This window comes from Notamacropus eugenii, chromosome 6, assembly GCF_028372415.1.
Source record: "Notamacropus eugenii isolate mMacEug1 chromosome 6, mMacEug1.pri_v2, whole genome shotgun sequence".
NCBI classification, from domain to species: Eukaryota; Metazoa; Chordata; class Mammalia; order Diprotodontia; family Macropodidae; genus Notamacropus; species Notamacropus eugenii.
This window is the reverse complement of record NC_092877.1, coordinates 43291243-43316693: the sequence shown is the minus strand read 5'-3', so window position 1 is coordinate 43316693 and position 25451 is coordinate 43291243. Positions and strand designations below refer to the sequence as shown.

The 25451-nt window shown below is 39.3% G+C and overlaps 1 protein-coding gene and 2 non-coding genes across 7 annotated transcripts in view; 1 reads left to right on the top strand and 2 right to left on the bottom strand.

The window, feature by feature from the left end:
• OVCH2 (ovochymase 2) overlaps nt 1-10021 on the bottom strand; it is a 63432-nt gene extending 53411 nt beyond the window's left edge. For 3 of the 5 annotated variants that reach the window (XM_072619678.1, XM_072619677.1, XM_072619680.1), the window contains exons 1-7: nt 9875-10021; nt 7200-7309; nt 3295-3386; nt 2802-2974; nt 1990-2085; nt 1680-1831; nt 722-917 (exon numbers count right to left, since the gene is read on the bottom strand). In XM_072619678.1, the coding sequence (XP_072475779.1) occupies nt 722-917; nt 1680-1831; nt 1990-2085; nt 2802-2974; nt 3295-3386; nt 7200-7309; nt 9875-9962 (907 nt within the window). In that variant the 5' untranslated portion in view covers nt 9963-10021. The remainder of the gene's footprint in view (nt 1-721; nt 918-1679; nt 1832-1989; nt 2086-2801; nt 2975-3294; nt 3387-7199; nt 7310-9874) is intronic. The other 2 variants (XM_072619676.1, XM_072619679.1) reach the window with 1 other exon arrangement.
• A 5706-nt stretch (nt 10022-15727) lies between these two features.
• TRNAT-AGU (transfer RNA threonine (anticodon AGU)) lies at nt 15728-15801 on the bottom strand. Its single transcript has one exon. It is a non-coding gene; the product is annotated as a tRNA-Thr (tRNA).
• A 7046-nt stretch (nt 15802-22847) lies between these two features.
• Nucleotides 22848-22921, top strand: TRNAT-CGU (transfer RNA threonine (anticodon CGU)). Its single transcript has one exon. It is a non-coding gene; the product is annotated as a tRNA-Thr (tRNA).
• Nucleotides 22922-25451: the final 2530 nt, after the last annotated feature.

The following is a 25451-nucleotide window of genomic DNA, read 5'->3' as shown; positions in this document are numbered from 1 at the left end:
GTGCAAGACAGGAAGATCAAAACCACTTATGTAGATCTGATAGCCGTCTGTATAGATATGCTATTTGAAGTTATGGGAGTAAATGAGATCACCAGTGAAAGTGTAGATAGAAGATAAGAAGGTGAGAAATGGATTCTTAGAAAACACTCAAATTAAAAAGTGAGGAAGATGATGATGCAGCAAAGGAAGCCAATAAAGAATGACTAGAGAGGTATATAGAAAACCAGGAAACTACAGTAACCCTGAAGCCAAAGAAGGAAAATGTAGATCAAAGGGCCATCAACAGATAATGTAGCTAATTCACAAACTTTAGTTATGACATCCACACATAGATACAAAATGTTAGAAGACACCTTAGAAATTTCTAGTCCAACCACCTCATTTTATTGCAAGGGATCTTGCTAATAACTTACTCAAAAAAGAAAGGTATAATATTTCATCAGAAATCAAATGTATTTTGAATTATTGCTACAGGACTGTCTAAAAACTTTAAAAAATAATTGCTAAATCATTATATTAATTTTCCATTGAAATTTTCCTCTAAATTAAATACATTTTATTCTGGATGGACATTTTGAGAATAAATAATTCCCATATTCTCTATTATGAGCCTGCCTTCCCTCCAATTTCTCTAGATCTCAACCTCCAACCCTACAAACTCTTTGCCCCCATCAAAAGAGTCACTACAGCTTGGGTCTCTACATGACATTGGCTTTATTACCCATTTCAATAGTGTTGTGAATCCAGGGAAGCACCTTGGTCAGGTCTGTAAAGACCCCTGGAGTTCCTCTGTAACTGGCAATTTTCTGACAGTTGTGCCTCCAACTTCGAGCACATCCCATCCCCCAGGAAGTCACACCAGCTAGAGTCCAGGCCCCATACTTATTCCTGCACATTAGGGAGCCCCCTGAATCACCCTATAGGAAGAGAAACTCTGTTATCATCAGTGTCAACATCAATCAAAACTGCTTCCATTCCTTGCCTTGGGACTTCCATAAGAGTAACCAGGAATCCTCCTTAAACTCTAGGTTAAATGAGTTCTAGGGAATGGAGATAGTATAAAGAAAATACCCAGATAGTCCTCAAAACTTATGAAACCCTACACTTTCACCCTCTTTCTTTTCCCTCTACTTGTTTCTTCAGTCATCAAGAAAGAATCAATCTCCTTAAGTTTCTCTATTTCTCCCCTCCCAGATCCCATGGCTAAAGCTCAGGAAACAAGAAAATCCCACTAAGGTTACTGGCTCAGTGTTTAGGACCAGAGCTGGCCAGATTACGTGCTTAATAGATGTTTATTGACTTGTCAGCAGCAGACACAGGCAGAAGAATTCACAAACTGAGTAAGTCAGTCACCAAATAAGAGAGCTGGCCACTCTTTCATGTATGGGAGAAGAAATAAGCACCCCCTAGCTATTAAATCTTATCCTATAGCCGAGGACTGATAATCCCTCTTAGTTCCCATCACTTGATATCTGAGAGAAAGAGATCAAATCAACAGTCTAAATGTGCTTTTAACTTATCTTTTCCAGCTCTCATTTAACCCCCTAGACTCACCAGCCTCCAATTCTGCCCTCCAGGGTTATCATGAAAAGTAGATAAATCCATCTCTCCCACAAGAAAATAAACCAGAGTGAGAATTTAGCCTATTACCAAGTCAGGCTCTGCTTTTCCCTACCAACCTGACATGCATCCTTTCCCCCATCTGGAAAGCCAGCACAGAGAAGTGTATTGCCTTTGATAGGTCTCTTTAAAGTTAACAGCATAGCTGCACACTTCCTCTTAGTCAGAATGGGCAAGTCCACTTGATGCAAGACTTGAGGGAGGCGGCCATCTAGGAAAACAAACCAATAGGGAAATATAATGGAGCATAGAGTCCCATAGTCCCTTGCACATAGAGATTTCCAGACCCAGGTTCCCAGAGCTCAGGTTCAAGTGCTTGCTGTATTGAGTTGTTGGTGGATTCAATGAGATGGGATGAAGGCTGCTTACTCTCTTCCAGACGACCCCAGCCTGCAGTGGTACAGATGAATCCTGGTTCAAAAGATTCCCCCTGTTTGGGAAGGCATACGGGTCCGACAAATTGGCCTGTAGAAAATGACAAGAGGGTGTCCAACCCTGGAGAAAATATCCAGGCCTCAGCCTCCCTGGAGGGACACACAAATGCAGCTCTATCTTTTATTGAGCAGCCAGGGTCTCTTAGATTCACTTGGATGCCTAAACCTTGTTTGTTCTGATATTCCTTTGGTAAGTATCCTTCCCAAGTCCTTAATTATCATCAGAGGGATAGAAAAGCTGACAGGGGAAGCATCTCTTAGGCAGGGGTGGGGAACCTTCAGCCTCGAGGTCACATGTGACCTTCTAGGTCCTTGGATGCAGCCTTTTGACTGAGTCCAAGTCTCATAGAAAAAAATCCTTTTATTAAGGGAATTTGTTCTTCAAAGTTTGGATTCAGTCAAAGGGCCACACTTGAGGACCTAGAGGGCCACATATAGCCTTGAGGCTGCAGGTTTCCCACTCTTGTTCCAAAGGTACATGAGAATCAAGGAAAGTCTTGGCTCTCTCTCTTTTACCTTCTATAACTATGATACTTCAGTGGAGAAGAATTATCAGCAGTGATCATGACCATTGCCCAGAATGCCTTAACCCAACCTTCAGGTCATACCTAGACCTAAAATGAGATCAGATTTCACAGACCAAGAACAAAGCTTTAGAGGGTACTCATGAACTCCACTGGCAAAGCACAAGCTGGCCTGGCCCAAGGGAGCCAAGAGCATGGATTCTCTCTAGCCTCAGATGGTTACCAAACTTGAATGTGCCATTCATCTTCAAGAGGGCAATGTCGTAGTTCATTGGTTTTCTGAGTGTGAAATATGGGTGTCTGATGATAGTATCCACAGAAAGAGTCTGCTCTCCTTGCTCTACCAGATTCATATCATGTTCTCCTGCAGTAACATTCAGAAAAGTTTTCATATCCCTATAGAGAAGAAATGTTGTTTAGGAAAAACAAGGGAACAAACAAGCAACCACAGAGATCAAACAGGCCACAGGTAGTGAATAGTAATCACCATTAACCAGGACTAACTAAACATCTGTGTGTGCAGATATCTGGACTAGTCCCAGAGGGAGCTCCTCCTCTATCCCAACATGGAGATTATAATGGGCCCTATAACTAATTTTAGAATCGCATTAGTACAACATCCCACCTCCAACTTTGAGCACAAAAGTACTCTATGAATCACATGACAAAGAGGGAAATACCAGCTGGCCTCCAACCATGTGACTGTCCGTTCTTACTTATGCATGACGCAGTGAGCAGCTGTGATCACCCACTGGGCAGAGATGATAGTTCCTCCACAGAAGTGCTTTTCTCTTCGTTTCAGAGACACCTGAAGGACAAAAACTTTGGATAGTAACATTGTCTTTCATTTGAGAATACTTCCCAGGTTATAAAGTCTTCTCCATAATGTCATTTGATTTTCATAATGGTATTATAAACTGGGTGGGGGAGGGGTCCCTAACTCAACTATACAAGTGAGGATCCTAATTATCAGAAAGGGAAAGTGATTTGACCAAAGTCACTCAGTCACTAAATGGTTTTAATTACTCAAAGCCTAGAATAGGAGGTTTAGAGGTTCAAGAGACCTTAGAGCATATCTACTCTAATTCCATTTTAAAGAGGAAAAAACTGAGATTCAGAGAGGTTACATGACTTGCCTAAGATAGCACAGACAGTAAGTGGGAGAGATAGGATCAGAACCCAAGTTTTCTGACTCCCAACAAAGCACTCTTTTCCACTCTCCCATGCTGTCTCTCTGGTCTCTAATTACTTTCTCCACCATGCCATGTTAACATGTAAAAAAAGGCAGAGTGGATAACTACATTCAAGAAATCCTCAAATCAGACTGTATCTGATGAACCTAGACTTTCACAGTAGTGCAAGAATCTAAAACATTTCCAGAGCACTCATGATGCAAAATGCCAACTACATCCAGAGAATGAACACAGAATGCGTTGGAACACAGAATGAAGCAGAACTTTCTCTTTTGTTACGTTTTGTTTTGTTTTGGTTTTTCTCGTGCTTTCTCCCATTTTTTTTAATTCTTCTATGCAGCATGACTAAGGTAAAAATGTGTTTAGTAAGAATGTATGTGTAGAACCCAAATAAGACTTGGATGCCATCATGGAGAGGGAGGGGGGAAGGAGGAGGAGAAAATTTAAGACTTTTGCAAGTGATTGTTGAAAACTGAAAACAAATTAATTATTAAAAAAAACCCTCAAACCTACAAGCCCCAAAACTAAATAGGCCCCAAAACAGTGACCCAGAATTCATACTAGTTGCAACAACTGAACGTCAAGAAGCTATTGGATCTCAGATAAAACTCCTTCCTTATTTAAAACCCCTCATAATCTGGCTCCATGTCTACCTTTTTTTTGGTGGGGGGAGAGGGAGGGAAAGGCAATCAAGGTTAAATGACTTGCCTAGGGTCACTCAACTAGTAAGTGCCTGAGGCAGGATTTGAAGTCAGGTCCTTCTGACTCCAAGGTCAATGTGCTATCCACTGCACCACCTAGCCACCCTGACCTTTCAAGACTTTTGTCACATTACTCTCCCTCATACGATCTATATTCTGGCCAAAGAGGTCTTCCTGTTGTTCATTGTGCACAGCATTCTGTCTTCAACTTTCCTGATTTTGATCAGACTGTCTCCTTGGAATGTTTTCCACTTTCATCTCTACCTTTCATAAACTCTAGGTTCAGTCTAGGTTTAGTTCAAGGGCCTTCCTTGATTCTCCCCTCACTGTTAGTACTCTCTACCTCCTCCCTCCAAAAAAATTACTTTTATTTACTTTAAGCATGTATTATATGTATGTATCCTCATTTAAAGTCCTTGAATATTGGAAGGATTTTGTGTTTTCCTTCATATTCCTAGCAGCTAGCATAATACCTCCCATATAGGAAGTATTTTGAACCACCAGGAATTGTGGGCTAGAATATGTCAGGTACTACCCCACTCTTAGGCCAGGGTCTGCTAACATAACAACACTCAGAGCTGGATTCCAGAAGTTTAACATTTGCATAGTGTCATCTCTATTTCCATATAAGATAGTTAGTCCACTGCCCATCCAATACCTTCTGGAAATTCAGCCTGACCCTGGTTTGTAGCTTATCTACATCTCATTCCATCTCCTGGGCTTCAAGGAGAATTAGTAAATATGAACCTACTCTCTTGGATGTAAGAACCAATCTGATGGCTCTGACAAAAGCTGTTTGGAATTTCCCACCATTTCCTAGGAATACACATGACCTCAAAAATAGGCCTTATTTCAGATTTAGAAAAAAGCAACATGCAAGAAACCTAACAACATCATGTTTGTGTTTTGAAGAAAAAATTAGGGAAATACTTAAGTTTCAATATTTGGAAAACATTAGAAGATCTATGGGGAAAATACAGAAGAAAAGTATAAAAGCTTTTCCTGTTCCTCCAAGATCACCCCAGATTTCAAGGCAGGTAGGTATTCTATATTCATTATTTCTCCAACTCTTGATTATGTGAAGCCAAAAACCCTGCTCTCGTTCCATTCCCTTCATTTTCCAGCTTTGTACAGTATTCCTTTGGGTGAAAAGCAATTCCTAAGCTTTCTTGCATTCATTTGTGTTTCAGAATATGAGTTTATAGGTGTCCCATTAGGCATATCCATGTTTACCCTGAAATGGAATTAGAAAACAATTGAGATACGTATGGTATATGGAATATTTTCTGGATAGATAGAAAAAGTAGATGGGAACACAATGAGAGACTCAAAGCATGGAAAAGACATGGGAAAATAGTTCTCTATAGCCTAGGAGAGATCTCATTGCATTTTAGATCCTTCCTATCTACCAATGATTCGTGGAGAATGAAAATAAAGGGCTAAAATTGACTTTGTAAAAATTAGATACCACAATGGAGTATAAACTTTAAGCTTAAACTTTATAGAAAGACAAATACATCAATACATGATGAAAAGTACAAACGTACATACATGGAAGGACTAAGACCACGCATTAAACCTAAAACCCAACAAGAAAATACTTGCTAAGTCTGTACAGTCAGGGAAATTGGGAATTTAAATCACAGGAGTTTGATTTTGCTTGGTGTTCCCTGCTATACTATTTAACTCTTCTGCATACCTATTGTCACCAAGGGAATAAGATCATCCATTGTACAACTAATTTCTCTTTTTTCAGAATATGTGTGTTTAGAATTTTTGCTACATTCCTGTCCTGACAATGAGCATGACTATTTTTATTAGAAAATTGTAAATTTTACTCTAACTGTATAAATTTACCTGATTATGACTTGACGATGTTTTTGGAGGTTTTGGGAAGGTATGTCCATTTTCACAATGTAATCCAACAAGGAAATTCTTTCAGATATATTTAAATGTCAATAAACATGTATAATGTAAAAAGCATTATACTGAGGGAGATGCAGAAATAAATAAGTCACTTACCCTACCCAAATAAGCTCACAGTTTGTCAGGGCTATAAGACAGATACAAATGGCAGCATGCTGCAGGGGAAAGAGTGCCAGGCTAGAAATCAGCAGACCTGGGTTCAAATTCTGATTCTGCCATTGGCTGCTTATGTGACCATGAGCAAGTGACTTAACCTTTCTGGGTTTCAATTTCCTTATCCGTGAAATGGAATTTTGGATTAGGTAACCTGTAAGGTCCCTTTTAGCTTGAAATCTTTGATGCTAGTCTCCTATAATCCAAAAGAGTGTGTGAAAAGTATATGAGAAAGGTCTAAACCAAATACTAGTTGAAGTTTAAAGCAGGAAATGCCCCTGACAAAGGGCATCAAAGAAGGTTTTCGATGAAGAAGACATTTGAGATCATTCTTAAAGAATGGATAGAATAAACATGTGGAAATAAAGTTAGTGGGAGAGCTGGAAAGGACATTCCAATTATAGGAACCAGCAATCACAAAGGCACAACAGAAAGCACGTGGAGGGGATGGCATTTCATTTTGAACATGTGATGTCTTTTTGGGGAGTCCATCAAGAGCACACAGCAAAGAACACATAGTTTAGCATATTCTTAAAGAGTAATGAACTAGCCCCCAAATCCCTGATAGCCCCTCAGATACTGGAACCTTTTTTTTCTTTTCCAAGAGGCCATTCATTCCTGCGAAGACAGTCATTGCCTAGCACTCACTTGCCACGGATATGCTCCTTTTTCAACTGGGCTCCCTCCAACAATGCGACTGAAATGGCTCAAGTAATCCCATGGCTGGTTGTCTATTGTACTCCGTCCACACATGTGACCTAGGGATCCAGATCAGGGAAAACATAAACAGGCAGTGAGTTCTCTGACATTCCAGAGTCTTTCAGAGAACTTTTCTGAACCAGAAAGTACAAAATCAAGTTGACCAGTGTAAGAGTAGGGTTCTACCGTCTCAAAAGTAATTACCATTTTTAGTTAACTATCTTTGTTCCTGAGTAAATCAAACAGAACTGGATCTGAACAGATTATTATTCAAGGTAATTATTCAAGGTAATATTCAAGGTAATTATACCTTGAAACAATCAAAACTATCATGCCAAAGATTTCGTTCTGCCCTAAGGAATCCATAACACCTACTTCATTATATATAGTCCCTAGTCTGTTCTTCTTTCCTTTCCACATCATAAAACACAATTTAACAGATACCTTTTCAAAAGGCATGAGTATTGTGATAGTCTTTCTATATTAGAGATACTTTCCAGAAATGGACTGTGTCCAAAAAACGATCACAAAACTAAAAAGGATACAGACATCTCAAAGCCAAAATAACTTGAGTATTTCTTTAGTCCTGTCCCTTCATCTTGCAAATTAAGAAACTGAAGGTCAGAGGGCACTTTCCCAGGTTCACACCCAGCAGATATAGTTCCCTGTTTAATTAGTTCTCTTGTCAATGAATAATAATAAAGAAAACCAGCATTTATGTAGCACTTTAAGGTTTGAAAAGCATTTTTATGTATCTTAATAATGTCTATTTTGACAGTTGTATTTCTGACTTAACATTTCATCCAACTGACATCTTTTAAGGATTTGAAATCTATCAAAATAATCATTACGGAATCTAGAAGGGAAAAAAAAGGAAAAATTCTGTTTCATCATAATCTTGCCCCTCTCTCCACCAAGTTAATTGGTTGGTGTACGGTGTTTGCATGTAACTTTGAGAGGTAGCTTGATATTGTAAAAAGAGCACTGAATTTGTGTCAGAGAACTAGATTCAGATCCTCTTTGTACAACTGCAGGGCCATGGGCAAATTTCAGCCCTCTGGGCACCATGAGCTCATCATTTTAGCTTTAACTTCTATAATCCTTGTCTAATAGCCCTTAATAAACACATTGTTCAGTTAATAAAACAAAGTACCAGGTTGGGAGCACAACTGTCAGCAAAGGTATTCAATATTATCAGACATTCTTAATTTATCCACACAACTTAGTCCATTTACACAGATCTCTCTTTCTTCTCCTCCAGACAGTATAAAGAAATGAGGGCAGACAGGGCCTAGAGGCTTTGGAAAGGAGAAAGATGTCAGGAGTTCAACTGGGGAGGGGACATTCCTTCTTTTATGCCTCAGCTTGTTTTCTCAAAGATAGCCCCCTCTCCACAGTGACAGGACCACATTTTCTCATAAATTCTTGCTCTCCAGTACATTGAGCAGTGCATCAAACGTAGAAGACATCTTCAAGAAATGAAATGGGGCAAGTAAGCATTTTTGAAATTGATACAAGTTGAGGAACCATACTTCCTGTGGGAGCCATTTCAGTCATGTCTGACTCTTTGTGATCCTATTTGGGGTTTTCTTGGAAAAGATCCTGGAGTGATTTATCATTTCCTTCTCCATCTCATTTGACAGATGAGGAAACCGAGGCAAAGTTAAGTGACTTGCCAAGGTCACACAGCTAGTAAGTATCTGAGGCCAGATTTGAATTCAGGAAGATGAGTCTTCCTGACTCCAGGCCCAGCTATCTAGCCACTGAGCCACCTTGCTGCCCAATCTCCCCTATACAGATATAAAAAATGGTCTTTTTACTTGCAGAAACTGAAGGTCAGGCTCAGTTCCCTAGACATTATCACAACCAAACAGCCTGCCTCAGAGGCTGAACCATGTCCATGAAACCTGAGTTCCAAACTCTGGCTTCACTCTTACTTCCTCCTCTTAAATAACTCTTCTCTGTTTAACTGCTTTGGAACAGAAGACAATCCTTAAACAATAACATAGGTTGATAGTCTGTCATTACCACTTGAATGAATTTTATAATAATTTTTGTAATGCTTTAGAATTGGGATATATTATTTCCTGAAGTAAAACTCATTGATGCAAAACCAAGAAACACAATGGTTCTGGGGACTGGCACCAACACATTCAGGAAGGAATTTGTCAGGGACCTCTCTTGGCTTATTTTTTTAAGGAAAAAGGACCATTGGAAAAAGCTAGAGGAAATATAAATTCCATGTTTTCCAGAAGGTTAATACATAAAGTTTGTCTAAGGTATTCAAATGTTTTAAAAATATTGATAATTTTTCCTAACTAAATGATTAGAAATTATTGTAATTGAGCAGTACATCCAAATGATGGAAACTACTGTAGATTTGCTAAGAAATCTTAATAAAGTTCAGTTCGAGTCTTCCACCCTCAATTCAAATGTCAATTAAAGAAATGCAACATAAAACAGGTAAAGTCAGCGGTAGTCATGCCATAAAATTTATCTCTTGCATACCCCCAGAGAGCTCCTGCAAAAAAATGATGAGCTCTCATCCTGGAATCCTGCACATATTTCTAAGAAGACTCTCTCTACAAGAAGATACTTATTATCACGGCTCATCTCAATCCTACCTCTCAGAAGAGACTGAGATGCATATTTTCCTGCTCCAGAAAAGACCATTCCCAGAAGTAAAATCAATTTCCAAGTTGTTCCTGACATTTTAAGGCTGACACAACTCCCTGAAAGCTCAGGAGAGAGTAGACAGAAAAGAACTGTGGGAGACAGCAGCAATCAGCCAATTAAAATGGAGGTTACTTATTAATCCATAGATAAAGGACTTAGCCATGCACATCTAACTCTTCTAAATTTGTCCAAGCACAGTGACTTCTTGTTAAGATCATTATAACTGAACATACATTGGAAGCTTTTAAGAAACAACCTACCCAAGACAAAGAGATGACTAATGTTGGAAAATGTCATGCTCCAGCAGCTCCACACCACTCCTTTGGTCACACTGACATTTCCATTGCTATCAAGGAGAATTGCTTCTAAGTGATTCATTTCCAACCTTCATTTAGCATAGCTGTCCCCCTGGTATGAGGAAGTTCTTGCTCCCAGGGGTTGAATGCCCTCACTTAATAGAAATAACCAATTCTGAAACATTTCTCAGTCTTCTTGGCTGATGGAAGAAATGTCACCAAATTATTAGAAGAGGAATAGATATGAAAAATGATTAGGGGACAAACAAAGGAAACCTCCTGTCTCCATGACTTTGTCACTGCTCTGCTGGCTTCCAGGGCACTCCCAATCTTCCTTTATTATTTCATCATGTGGATCACGGTCTTCTAAAGCATAGCCTTTGAACACCCTAATATTCCTCCTCCTCAAAAACAGTGCTTTCATCTCTGTTTAGTTCAACTATTAAGCACCTACGGAAGGAACACTGTTCTGGCTTTAAAGGAGATATAGAGATGAATTAGTCATAGTTCCTGTCCACAAGAATCTATAGTGAGAAATAAAAGTAACAATAATGATATTGCATATGAAGATAGCAAGATTTCACTGGCCAAAAAAAAAGCGCCAAATTTGAGGGAGGAAAATGTTGGAAGGGTTGCCTCGGTCACTTTTGTCAAATTTATTTGTATTCCAATCCAAAGGGGACCTTTGAAATCAACTCTCTTACTCATAACCTAATTTCTACTTAGCTCCTATGGAATTTCTTGTCAGAGCCCTATGAAATTGGTTTTTGTGGCACAGGATCCCCATAAAGGATGAAATACAAACTACAGGAAAATTTTTCTAAGTTAGGAACTTGTCTCAGAGATTGGTGTGACTCAACCCCAGACACAAGGAATCAAAAAAGATTTGATATTATCTGGAGGATACTCCACCTGGTTTTGTTCAGGAGCCCTTTACCTGGGTGTGGTAGCTCATAACTTTTAGTATGACTAAATAACTGTCAGTTTACCTGCCAGGAAGAGGCTTTCTAATCGTTACACCCTAGCAGACAGGAGCTGAAGGTAGCCCTGAAAAGCTGAATCCAAGAAATTGACAGCAATGACCAATGCCCACCAGCAAATACAAGACCAGCAGAACCTTGTGCTTAGGAGAAAATGGAGACATGATGCCCAATAGAAAGTAATTGAAAGCAGTGTGAAGCTATCACCAAAGGACATGAGCAGCCCTGTAATAGCAGATATATGATTTGTCATGGCCATTTATGTGTCCTGGTCATATAAGTTCCTTTTATCAAGGTCTCTGGTCACACAGGTTACATTCATGTCTTATCCTGAATCATGTGTATCCTTTTCACATGTTTTGTAGTAACCTATGGAAGGATACCTTATGTGCATGGAGGACTTTTATTATTTTATTTACTATGCCATTTGAGGAAATAGTTTTTGTTTGAACTAATGTATCTCCTGACTAACTGGTTAAAAAAAATTACATAGGCATAGATCAATGAGCTATGGCCTTCAGTGAATTCTAACCTTTAAAGTGCCTCCAACCTGGCATGGCATTCTTAGAGAGGTAGTTTCTTAGGGACTATGTAACACAATGCAGTTACATGGGGCTTTACTTACATTTATATTTCACTCATACATTCAAAATAAAGAGACACAATTCACACTCCAGGAACTGACCTAACTCCAAAATACTGGTACCAAAATGAAAGAGTGAGGACAAAGACAATTCTGTGGCATAACCACCTGGGCTTCTAGCCATAAATTCTAATCTTGAACTACAGCACAGCACACAAAGTTCCGACATGCCCAGAAGCGCAGACTGCCCATGAGTGACCTGCTGTCCCCCTACCTAAAAAATAAATGAGCTAATAAAATACACATTACAATCCAGGGTAAAAATAAAATCTTCCCCACACCTATGAAGAGAATATTCCCATTGGACAAACTGGATAACAATGCTCTTGTAATTTGATACAATTCCTTTGAAACCTAGTGGGCTTATCTTTTGGATTTACCATCCACTCTAGCTAACCCTATTGACATTCCCTTCTCCCTTTGGAAGGAGTAGGAAAGAACAGCCATGTCTGACCATCCCCCATTTAGTCCTCTTAACCAATCAATGGCATAGTTAAATATTATTGCACCAGGCTACAGATGGTGTTCAATCGCTTCTACTCATGTCTGACTCTCCATGACCTCATTTGGAGTTTTCTTGGTGAAAATAAGGGAGTGATTTGCCATTTCCTTCTCCCGCTCATGAGGAAACAGAGGTAAACAGGATGAAATGACGTGCCAAAGATCACACAACTCACAAAGATGAGTCTTCCTGATTTCAAGTCCGGGACTCTATCCACTGTGTTACCTAGTGGCCCTCAGAGCTATGTAGATATGAGCTATTACTATCTAGGGTTGTGGAAGTTGAAAAAAGGAGTGAAAGTTACATAAAATGTAACAAAAATACAATTTTGGAATTGGAATTTAGATTTGAGGGAGAAGGATAAAGCCCACATAGTTACTTCAAGTCTGAATCATAGAAATTCATTTTTAAAAAGACCCTTAGTAGCCATTTTGTTAAAACCAAGGCAAAAAAAAAAAATCCCTGGGAGAAAACATATGACAAATGATCACTCAGTATTGAGGTTTCTATTGAGGAAGATATTATTATTATTCCTGAGCCAGCCTTTGGGATACCTTTGGGCTATTCCACTTGTTACAAGTTCATTTGTTTGTTTTTTTCTATCACGAAGCTAAATTTGCCTCTTAGTCTCCTAGTCATCGTACCTGGTCCTGCCATCTGGAGCAAAACAAAACAAGTTGAATCACTCTTATACATGACAGCCTTTCAAGTACTTGAAAACACCTATCATTCTTCCATGTGTTTTCTCTCCTGCAGGCTAAATATTTCCAGTTTCTTTTTAGAAAATATTCCTCATATGGCAGTGTCTGAAAGTGCTTTATGATCCAAGCTGCACTCTGCTGGATGCTTTCTAGTTTATCAAAATCCTCCCTAAAATATGGGCCCCAGAATTGAACACAATATTCCAAAGGTCATCGAACTTGGGCAAGGCAAGATGAGACTATCACCTTTTTATTCTTGGAAACTAAGCCTTTTTTTAATGCTGCCCATGATTGAAGTCACTTTCTTGGCTGCAGTGTGAAACTGTTCATTAACACTGGGAATTGTACTCCATCAAAACCCCCAAATCTTTCTCAGGTATACTGTTGTCTACACGTTTCCCACATTACCCTACTGAAATAGATTTCTTGAACACAAGAGTAAGACTCTATATGCCTATTAAATTTCTTCTTAGATTCATCCCTAGCCTGTAAGTAATTGACTGTCTTCCAGTGTGATGGCTATCCCTCCCAGCTTTGTGTCATTTGAAAATTTAATAAGCATGTCATTTCTGCCTTTGTCCAAGCCACTAATAAAGATGTTAAACAGCATAAGGCCAAGCCCAGATCCACGAGGCATTCTACTAATAACCTCTGATCAAGTTGACATAGAACCACTAGTGATTACTCTTTGAGTCCAGCCACTCAACAAGGTCTGGATCCATCCTTAATCTAATCTGGTTTGCTCTATCATTTCCACAAAAAATAACAATAGATACTTTAGAAAATGCCTTACTAATATCTAAGTCATGATATCTATAGTATACTCCTGAATTACCTGTTTAGTAACCATGTCACACTCAGGAATTGCTTTGTTTCCCAGGGCATGGCTAGGGGTGACTTCTACAAATCCATTCCCACATTTGCTCCATGAGGTACACCCCCAATGCATTTGAATAAACAGAGTGAAATGAGTCAGGAGAACCGTACACAATGACAACAATATTGTAAAAGAAAATGAATCTGAAGAGCTTCAGAACTCTAATCAATGCAGAAAATAATCATTACTTTAGAGGACTGATGATGAAGCATGCATGTCTCATGTCAGAGAAATGGTGCACTAAAGGTACAGGGTGAAAAATCATTTTATGCATGGCCAATTTGTTTTGTTTAATTTTATTTGTCACAAGGCAAGCTTGGAGGGTGGGAAGTTGGGAAGGGAGGAATTGGTGATAAAGATGGAAAATAAAGGAATTAAAGAGTAACAATAAAATATTCAAAAGAAAACAAAAAGGAAAACGGGGGTCAGCACAGTTTCATTACTGTATTTTAAATTTCATATATATATACATATATATGTATATATATATACTTTGAAAACTCCATGTAACAGAAATATTCAGGCATACATGTAGTTCTTTCTTGTTGTTTTTTTCTCATAAAAAGAAAACTTTGAGAATGTTTGTATTTCCAATGTATTAAAATGTTTATGTTTATTGATCCTTAATTTCATAATTTCCTATAACAATAATATGTAATATAATCTTGTATTACATATATAATTCTACATTTAACCATATACTGCATTTGGTTATTCATAGCAATCTATAATATATAATTCTTGTGAACTGAATAATACACTGTTATGTACAATTGCACACATGTGTGTATACACACATATACATATACATATGCATATATATAAAATTCCTGTGCACCCAACCTTAATTATTTCTCTCCTCTTGCTCACTACTACTGAACTCTCCCTGGTCCTCACAGTTCAACTCAAGTATTAATAGCCACCATTCAGATAGCAATGTAAGGTTTGCAAATGGTTATCTTATTTGATGTTCACAACCACACTATGAGGTAGGTACTACTTAAAAGATGAGGAAAACCGAGTCCCTTTCATTAGCCTGTGACACATGTCCTGGATTTATGGGATACAATTAATTTGAACAAATATTTATTATGAATCTATTATCAGCAATTACTAATTAAAGAATGTCCCTGCGTCTAGACAAAGTTAAGACAAAAATAGAGACTTCCAGTATAGGGAAAGATAGATAAGAAACTTCTATATTTAACGCAGACGAAGTCAGATCTGGGTCCCAGAAAATACATGGTCTCTGCTGCCTTTTATGCAGCAGCATATCCATTTGGGATTGCCTAGAATGGTTTTCTTCTGCCACCAAGCGGGGAATAAAAGAATAACACCTCTGTGCAATAAATTCTCTTAAGCCATGCCTCTTGGTTACAATCTGCGGCCCACGTAGCAGGTTGTGGGTTCATGGAGCACTTCATGTGCTCGTAACTTGCCACCGATCCCAAGTTTTCATAGGGTAAAGCAGAAAGGCAGAAAGTTGTGGACCTGAGAGTGTGTCCCATCCTCTCTAATTCAAAGAACTCAGTTTCAGACTTGAAAGAATCCTCAGAAGTTTGGGTTCCAGCATGCCTGGAGTGTGAATTGTTCTTCTGGCAGGAAGGATGGCATTTAATACTTGTCCATATTTGTTTATAATTTGAATTCAAGTTGTACCATCCTTAAGTGGTCCCGCCGGGTTTCCAACACTGATGAAAGCATGAAATTCTAAGAGATGTGAAATATTGCTCTGGCTCGTGGATTTTCCGAAGGGCTTTCTATTTTCAACGCAATTTGGATAAGCGAAAATTTGAAAATAAAGGCCCCGCTGGGATTCGAACCCAGGATCTCCTGTTTACTAGACAGGCGCTTTAACCAACTAAGCCACGGAGCCCAGGTGATAAGCATACTTGTGTCCACCTAGAAAAGCGTGTAGCTTGTTTCTATCAGGGAGTAAGCCAGTTAGGGAGAGGACTTTAGAGGTTTTCGATACCGAAATATCGGTCCTCAAGAGTCTCACGCTCTCTGGGATATTTTGAAAACACAAGAGATTTTAACCTCGACACAAGAGGAGTTGAATCTCCCTCGTTCTTTCCAGAGTCCCTGGCTGGACCCAGAGTCACATAATTACATCTTCTTAGAGGTGTAAGGTCCCTCAGAAGGTGTTAAGGTCCCTCAACCTAGGTAGTTTCTACAACGTCCTGGACCAGTGACAATCCAGCCTCTATTTAACGAACATTTTTTAACTCAAATTAACCAAATCTCCAGGAATAGGGAATTAAAAATCAACCTGGTATCCAAGCGCATGAAGGCATCTGGTTCTTTACAATTTCTAATCTAATGGGTTAATTCAGATGGGTTGGCCGGGGAGAAAGGGTAAACCCATATATGATGGTGCTGTCAAACCAAAAGGCGTCGATAAAACTTCTTTTTCCTTTAATCCAATGTGTGGGTTCATAGGATCATAGATTTAGAACTGGAGTGGAGCTCGAAGGTTATCCACTCCCATCCTCTCAAATGCTAGATGAAAAACCTAAGTATCAGATAGGCGAGTTGATTTGCTCATAATAAGGAAGATATTAAGTAGCAGAGCGGGAATATCAGCACGTTGTTGGTCATGAAAAATACGTCAGCATGGTTTATAAGTTTATAGGAATATGTAACCAATAACAAGGAGACTAGAAGAGTTAAAAATTATGGTAGTCAACAAACACTCGACTTACTGCTCAGAGAGAGAGAGAGATTGGTCACCAAACTTAGCACCAGTTTAGAATAGAAATTTTTTGTCGAAGATTAGGTTCCGTATGATCTCATGATTTAGAGAGAAAGGATGGAGGGTAAAAATCAGTTTATTTGTGATCATTAATCGCACCTAGACTAAAAATGCAGTCACCACTCTAGGTGGATCTCAATACTGATCAAGAGGGAAGGTTTAATTTGCCCTAGTTTTTAAACGTGAGCTGATTCATCCCTCTTTGTGCAAGCTGGGGGTTTTATGCTATTGGAGTTCACCATATTGATATCAGACTACCTGTAGACAACCAGTAAGCTTTAGCCCTACTGCATCTCTGGACTCCAGCACTCAAGCAATCCACCAGCCTCAGCCCTCATCAAAAGCATAGGCCAACATACTCATCGCAAAATCAGTTTAAAGAAAACTTGGGGAGTGATCTAAGCAAAGTCATCCCAGCAGAATTTTAATGAAAAATTCAAGGAAAACAACCAAGAGCAGAAAACTGGAAAAGTGCTGAAAAAAGTTTATAACAAATTTTTTTTTTTTGCCATCAAAAATAGTAGAGCTGCCATAGTTGGGCTAACAACACAGTCCAAATGTCTCTTTAGAAAAACTAAAAATGACACTAAAGGGAACACAGTTGGGGAAAACAGCTGGATTATATCAAATGTGCAGAGGGGGAAATTAGTACTGGGGATAAAACAATTGTGAGGGCATTGAAGTATAGATACATAGGGACATGGATGGATAATAAATCTATGAGAAAATATTTGGATCTTATCAAAGCCAAAATAAAAAAAATTAATCTGAGGGGACATTAACAACTATGGACATATATGCCTATATTACCTGCTATCTAAAATTTGTATGAGAATTATTTCTACATGTGTAGTGGGAGGAACATCTACCTACATTCCCCTGCCATGTCAAATAGGTTTATTCATTTCCATAAAAAATATTAAAACCAGTCTAGAAAAAAAAAACCAGCCTAGAAAAAAAAAACCAGCCTAGAGACTCCATTGGGTCAAAAGACTAAGTCCATTCATGTAGCTTTCTGGTGAATAATGAAAAGCAGCTATGAGAAGTTCCTGTTTCTCCTTCAGATTTACCATGGGCAACAGAGAGTCAAGGAAGTTAGGTTCAACCTAAAGAAAGCTCTGTCTTCACTGCCTTGTCCCCAGTATGGCTAAGTAAACTTCCTTTGGTGTTTGGTTAAATATCCCACCAGTATTTCATTTCCTTCATGTGTGATGTACTATCACAAACTGAGAGTGGCTTGGCCTACTATATAATCATAGTATTAATAATAATAGCCAGCATTTACTTAACATTTTTTCAAAGAACAAAATATTCTTATTTTAACTTTACAACAATTCTGGGATATAGGAGCTATTAAAATCCCTATTTTACAGATGAGAATATTGAGGCAGAAAGAGGGTAAGTGAACTTCCCAGGATTGCATAGCTAGTAAGTGTCTGAGGCCAAACTTGAACATAAGTCTTCCTGTACCGTTTTCACTGCTGGACTCTTACTACCATGCATAGAGGTCATTCAGAATAAGTACATTAGCTTTCACACTGAATATTTCACAATAAACCTAATATTTACCATCACAAATTTGACTGAAGGATATAAAGCAGAAGTGGGCTGACTCACAACTTCCCTAGTTCTGCTAGAACCAGATTAAAATGCAATTGGGAAATGTTAAATAAAATAAAACATAATATTAATATGTGATTTCTTAAGATAATATGCAGTCTATAGGGATCCTTATGTATGATTTAGTGATTCCCCACATTTGTTTGAAAATTTGAACATATGAAAATTAAGGTAAAATGACAAAGTTCCCAGTATTATCAGTTTATTAGTACAGTTCAAGGGAGTGATGATAAGGTATTTTATAGTAATGAACAAGATGACAGCAAAATTTCAAGCTTCAGAGATATTATGTTTGCTTCTGATTGGCTATAGATGACATAGTCAGAGTTGAAATTAAATCATTTGGACCACCCTTTCTGAAACTTCTTTATCCATAGCAAAGACATGTGATTGGAGTTACAACACAAAGGTTCCCAGGCAATGGGAGCAGTCTTTAGGTGACGAAAGTTGCCACAATATTTTAAATTGATGAGATTTGACCTTTACATTAACCAGTAGGAAATTAGGAAATCTCTGGAAAGTGAGTGATGATTGGGAGTTACAAAGGAGGTAATTAGAAAGGAAAGGTTTGACTTTTAGGCAAGTTTCTCTGAGATGTGAATGGTAGGTGAAATTTACAAGGAGAAGGAAACAGGAAAGGGAATATTAAGCCTAGTTTGATAAAATTTTAGCAAAAAAGAATTAAAATCAGTTTTCAATTTTACAACACCAGTGGTGTCAAGAATACAAAGTCCCACTGTCTTTATTGTTCTGACTATTTAAAAAAATTGCTTTAATAGAGCAAAGCTTAAAAACTCTCTTCCAGCATGGTTACTTCCCTCCTTATAACACAATTATTTGATATACCTTGAAAGAGATAACTTGGTTCTGCAAAGTCCTATTCATGTACATCAGGAAAAGTATTTAAAAGGGAGAAACATGACTATGCATTCCCCACTATAACAGGAAATCTAGCACAGATTCCAAATTGAAAAGAGATTTCCTAAATAGATTATGAGGTTCTCCAAATGTTCCTCTTTGTAGTTAACATCGTGCTAGTTTCCCCAGATCCTCCCAGAAAAGATCCATAATCATTCAGAAGTCTTTATCCTAATCATTCAAACAGGAAAAATACATAAAAAAAGATCTATTAACCAGATTAGGAAATGCAATTGGAGGGACAACCTATACAGCCTGCCCATCAGTATAAATGTCTGGATAAACGAACACGTTGAATCCAAGATTAAACAAGAGCAGAGTGGATTAGTTTCCTTCAGAAAATTGAAAAGTTTCTTTAATGATCCCAACCTTCCAGAAACAAAAATTCATTTGTTCTGCAATACCAATATTCTACCATTTTTATTAAAATGGTTGCAAGATATGGAATTTGATAGATTCTGAAAAGTTGAAAATGATTATCATACATAGTAATGGAGAGAGAATGTGAGTAGGTAACAAAAGTAACAGAGAAACAGCCCTGTAATGGGGTTAAACCCTGAACAGACTTCTAGACAGTTGTAATAGGTCTTTAACCAAAATAAACTAAATCCAAAGGGTTAAGGATTAGTCAGGGGAGCTCTTTTGTCATCTCAACAAGATGAACATTTGTTTTTGACTTTTCCTCTCTCTAAGAAGGGTGTGAGCATGAATATTGATACCCTTAAATGTGAGCCAGAATACCTAGGTTGCCACCCCAGCTCTACCACTTGTTAGATGAATGGGCCAATGCAGGTCAGTTTTTCTCTCTGGGCCTTGATTTTATCATCCTAAAATGTGGGAGTTGGACTAGATGATCTCTAGGCACTCTCCCAGCCCTGCACACTGTGACTCCATATGGCTTCTGTTCTCGATTCTAAATCTCTTGTGTGTTCACCATTACCCTTGGACACTCTAGTTTAGCCATATTTCCTAAAATGTGGCGGCCATTTTTATATGCAATACCTCAGAGGGATTGTAGCAGAGGAGAGAAATGACAAGGATTGCTCTGGACACTATGCTGCACTAGACACCTGGGGGAGCTTTTGAGCAAATTTAGGCACTGGAACCACATCTAGTTTACAAATAGTTCATTTGAATCCCTCGCTATTAGGCAGTACTGCTACTTGGGTGGCATCCTCACTCCTCCTCTCCACCCCTCCCACCATTTAGGGTCCAGGAAACATATGAAACTGAAGAGCTTCCCAAACCTCTCACATTAAAAGTCATAGCTCACTTCTAACCTGACATTCTGACATTGTGATTTTTTTTTCCCCCAAAGCAATAGATATCCTAGGGCAAGGGTGCAGAACCTTCTACCTCAAGGTCACATATGGCCTAGGTACTTGGGTGCAGCCTTTGGACTGAGTCCCAAGTTATAGAAAACAAATCCTTTTCTTAAGGGGATTTGTTTTGTGAAGTTTGGATTCAGTCCAAGGGCCACACTTAAGGATCTAGAGGGCCACATGTGGCTTGAGGTCTAAAGTTCCCCAGCAATGTCCTAGGGACATCTGTCTAAATTTGGTCCTAGATGTTTCTGCGAGATTTTTGAAAGTTTAACAGCAATGTCCCCACTTTAATTCTCTCTGCTCCAACCCCTAGTGGAGCTCAATTGTACAAAATGCCTCTCCTCCTTTAAAGGATAATTCCCCTTCTCTATTATCTGTAATCGTTAATGTTAAGTAAGGCACAACAAAATGCTTAGAGTTTCTTCGACTGACAGGTATTTTAAAGACTTAAAAATGAAAGAGAAGACTTAGGAAAAGATGGCAACTTCCAGAGTTTTCCCACTTCCCCTGATCTCAAGCCTGGCAGAGGTGGAAGAAAACAAGATTTCAAGTGAGTAAATAACCCAACAAGCATATTCCGTTTCCTCCTGGAGAGAAAGAAAAGGAGTGGAAGTTGTCATTGTCTCTCCCCATAACTTGACGGAGCACTGCAGATCTCTCTCATTCCATATATCATGCACAGATAGTCCCCATAATTTCTGAGTCACGGAAAGATAATTTGGACAGTTGTATGGAGGGTGTGTTCATCCTTGGTTGCCAAAGAAGACCATGCCATCAGAGAAATAATGACATGACTTGCACTTGACTTTGTTTTGAGTGAGGGAGGGCTGTGCAAGTCACCAGCCTCACTTCTCCTCCAGAGCCATTTGAATCCAGTGACCAGATATTCATCAGGATGACTGGAGAAGACCTAGGATGAGGCAATTGGGGTTAAGTGACCTGCCCAAGATCACACAGCTAGTAAGTGCCAAGTGTCTGAGGTGAGAGTACATGACAAAGATAAAGTAGATAAAGAGAAGTGATGGGAAGTAAAGAAGCCAATCAGGAATTATTACAGTTATCCAGGTTACTATGTCATCTTTCATCAAAAACAATCAATTGTATCCATACAAGATGGGGAAGGCTTGGCTAAAAATTCATGTAAAAATGAGGTTTAGATGGAGTTCAAGAGCACCACTGATGTGCTGACAATGCAGCCAAAGAGAAGATCATTGCATACCACGGGATGCAATAGTAGTCTGTTCAGGTGTCTCTACCTCCTAAATGGTTCGTTTATTTCTGACTGCCACGTTTTAGGAAATATGTTGATACAAATGTCCAAAAGAGGGGCAGAGATGATGAGGGAACGTTAAACAATGCCTGCTGAGGGAAGTGAGGATGTTCTGCCTGGAAAAAAAAAAAAAAACTTCCCGGAAAGCAAAGGATGTAGCTGGGTTATTAGAAGTCAGCTAGTCCCAAATTCTTATTTTAATACATGAAACCCAGTCTTATGGAAGAGCAAGCAGGAGACAAGGCAGACATACAAACCCACATCCATTGACTAGCTATTCTGTGATCTTTCTACCTCATCTGCCTCTCCTTGACAAGACATCTGTTTTCAGATATTTTGTAGGGCTATAAAACGAAAGGACAACAAGGCTTGGCCCCGGAGGCCAGAACTTGGAGCACTGAGTAGAAGTTACAGAGATGCACATTTTGGCAGGATATGAGGGGAAACGTTGTAAGCATTCTCCCCAAGTAGATTGAGATGCATGGGTAGATGCTAAGTCTTTTAGGCCAGGAGGAACTGAATTTATCACAGCTGGAAAGTCATCTCGGTTTGAACATTATCTAAGTTTAAAGGTCATGTAATCCAGCCCTTTCATTTTACAAATGAGGACATCGAGGACCGGGAATCTAGGTAAACAGCTCAAGGTCTCTGAGTATAGAATAAGATTTCAAACCTCAGCCACTAATACGTGAAAACCGAGGCTGCGCGAGCGCTGGCCCGGGTATCTGTGTGAGAACCAGACTATAGTAGCTCGGAGATCACTTCCAGTCTCGAGACTGTGTCCATTCACCGAGAGGGCAAAGAGGAGGAATGGAATCCGTTAAAAGACAGTTGACTTCTTTCTGGGTCTGAGATTACGTATTAATATAAGCTTCTAGCGCAATGAGAAAGGAACAGAAAAATGGGATAGGATTGATTCAGGAGGAAAAGATGTGAAAGATCCCCGCCCTGGCTTCTTCTCTAGATTGGGCGTAGAAAGGCTGTTTTCGCTCACACTCTCTCTCTTTTATAGATCCAAAAGGATACAAACATAGGGCTTCGTGGCTTAGTTGGTAAAAGCGCCTGTCTCGTAAACAGGAGATCCTGGGTTCGAATCCCAGCGGGGCCTTATTTTTCTTAAACTACACGCCAGATTTAACTCAGACACAGATGCAGAAACACACAGACAGAAACAAAGTTTTGATTTTCAATTTGGCTGGAATAGAAAATGTGCAAAATGGAATAAAATAAGGAAGGGAAGGGAAGTTAGCTCCAGATTATTGAAAGATTGAATACCCTTCAAAGAAGTGTAAAATTTACTCACTAAACAATGGAAAACTCTAGAAGATTTTGAAGCAAAGGCTAAATAGCCATATCTATAGGTAAGAAAGCTTCTTCCATGGTTAAACAAGCATATGATTGTGACAGAATACCGTTGTGCTATTAGAAATGAGGAGCAGGATGCTTTCAGAAAAACCTGGAAAGATTTACATGAACTGATGCAAAATGAAGTGGACAGAACCAGAAGAACATTGTACACAGTAACAGCAGCCTTGTGGAATGAAGAATTGTGAATGACTTAGCTATTCTCAGCAATGCAATGATCCAGGACAATCCCAAAAGACTCAAGATGAAACTTACTCATCTGTCTCCAGAGAAAGAACTGATGTTGTCCAACACAGACTGAATCATTCTCCATCTCTGTCTGTCTCTCTCTCTGTCTCTCTCCATCTCTCGCTCTTTCTTTGTCCACTTGTGCAAAATGACTAATATGGAAATGTTTTCCATGATTTTCTATTAATGAGTGTTGTGAGACATCTGTTATACTTGAGGAAGCCTAGAAAGCTTTGCTGCAGGCCTGGATTTCCCAACTCCTTCCCCATCCCCACTTCCCCCACCTCTATTCCAACTACTGCCATTGCCTAAATCCAGCTCATACTCCCTAAATTCTGCTGCCTCCTTCCTCTCAATGATCTGTTCCCTAGGGCAATATCACACTTAGTCTTCCCTTCCCTTTTCTTTTGGGACTTAAGTTTATATACTAAGGAGGCTGTAGGTCTGGGTTGAGCTGTAAGGTCATCCACTTCAACCTCAACCTAATCTTCACCTATCTAATGGAGATCATTATTTACCTACACACACACACACACACACACACACTGACTCACTCACTTTTCTTGCTTGCTTGGGAGTTTCTCCTTGGTGACTGCTTGGGATTTGGAATCCCAGAAATTTTAGGAAAGACAAAGCAAAGGAGACCCTCCTGGAGGCCAGAGTCACATTTGTGCTAGTAAAACAGACCTGGGGGCATGCCTCTGACTTGCTCCAGGAGGTGTTGTGAGATGATAAATAGTGAGGGTGGGGTCCCAAGTAGACCTCCCTGGCCCCCAAAGGGCTAAACTTGAAGAGGTCACTGTTTAGTTGTACCCTTCTCTTCATGACCCCATTTGGGGTTTTCTTGGCAGAGATACTGGAGTGATTTGCCATTTTCTTCTCCAGCTCATTTTACAGTGGACAACTGAGGCAAACAGGGGTAAGTGACCTGTGCAGCATCACACAGCTAGGAAATGTCTGAGGGCAAATTTGAACTCAGAATGATGAGTCTTCCTGATTCCAGGCCACTTAGCCAACAATGTTGTGAGGAGATGTGGGGGTGGACAGCAGTGGGAGTGGGTGTGGGAGAGGAGGAGGAAAATGGGGGGAGAGAAGAGTCAAAGATCAAGGAGCCACAATGGAACATTCTGGAAAATATGTCAGAGCCCTTTGAAGAAATGTTAAACTCTCAAAAATAGTCACTGAGACAATCAGACCAGGAAATCCCCACTCACACATTCAAGACATTGGATCAAGATTCCCGCCTTTTCCCCCTTGGCCTGAGTTAACTATGTTGCTCTATTCTATCTCTTTCTCTGTCTCTCTTGGTACTTATTTCTTCTTTCCCACTGAGACCCACTTGTGCCAGGCCTACTTATTTATTTCTCTTCTCAACATCTTTAGATACTTTCAGAAAGAATCTGTGCCCTCCTAGTTCTTCAGATAGCAGATGGTGTCCCATTACACAGAACCTCTGGAGAGGAATTCCTGGATCTCTGAGCAGCTGAAAGAAGAAAACTGGTTATCATGTGCCCTATTCTCAGAATGATCCAAATACCTTTTGTGGAAAATCCGCTTGCTATACACCAGATATCTCTATCTTTCCAATGTAAAATTTCTTCATTTCACAAGGGATAACTCCCTTTAGGTAACCAGGTGGTCAAGTGGTTAGAATGATAGTGAATCCATTGTGTTTTGCATTCCTGGTTGTTGTTGTTCAGTTTTCTATCAACCCCAAGGCACCCACAAGCTCAAATGTAGAATTAATATTCCTTTGTAATTGGGAAGGACCTAAGAGAAAATGGGAATCATCAGCTGGACTCAGATCTCATATCACTTATTCATAGAACACAGAGCGGGGGCATTGGAAAGGAATCAGAACGGAGGATACAAGGATCAGTCCTGCTGCATCTAACATGCTAAGCAAGGCTTCTACCATCTAAGCAAATGGCTCCGTATCAAATAATCAGTTCACACACTACTCTGAACAGCCTTTAGAAGGCTACACACCTCAAATGCTTGAGAGGCTGTCTGTTTCTGACAACGTAAGACCAAAGGAGGACTTG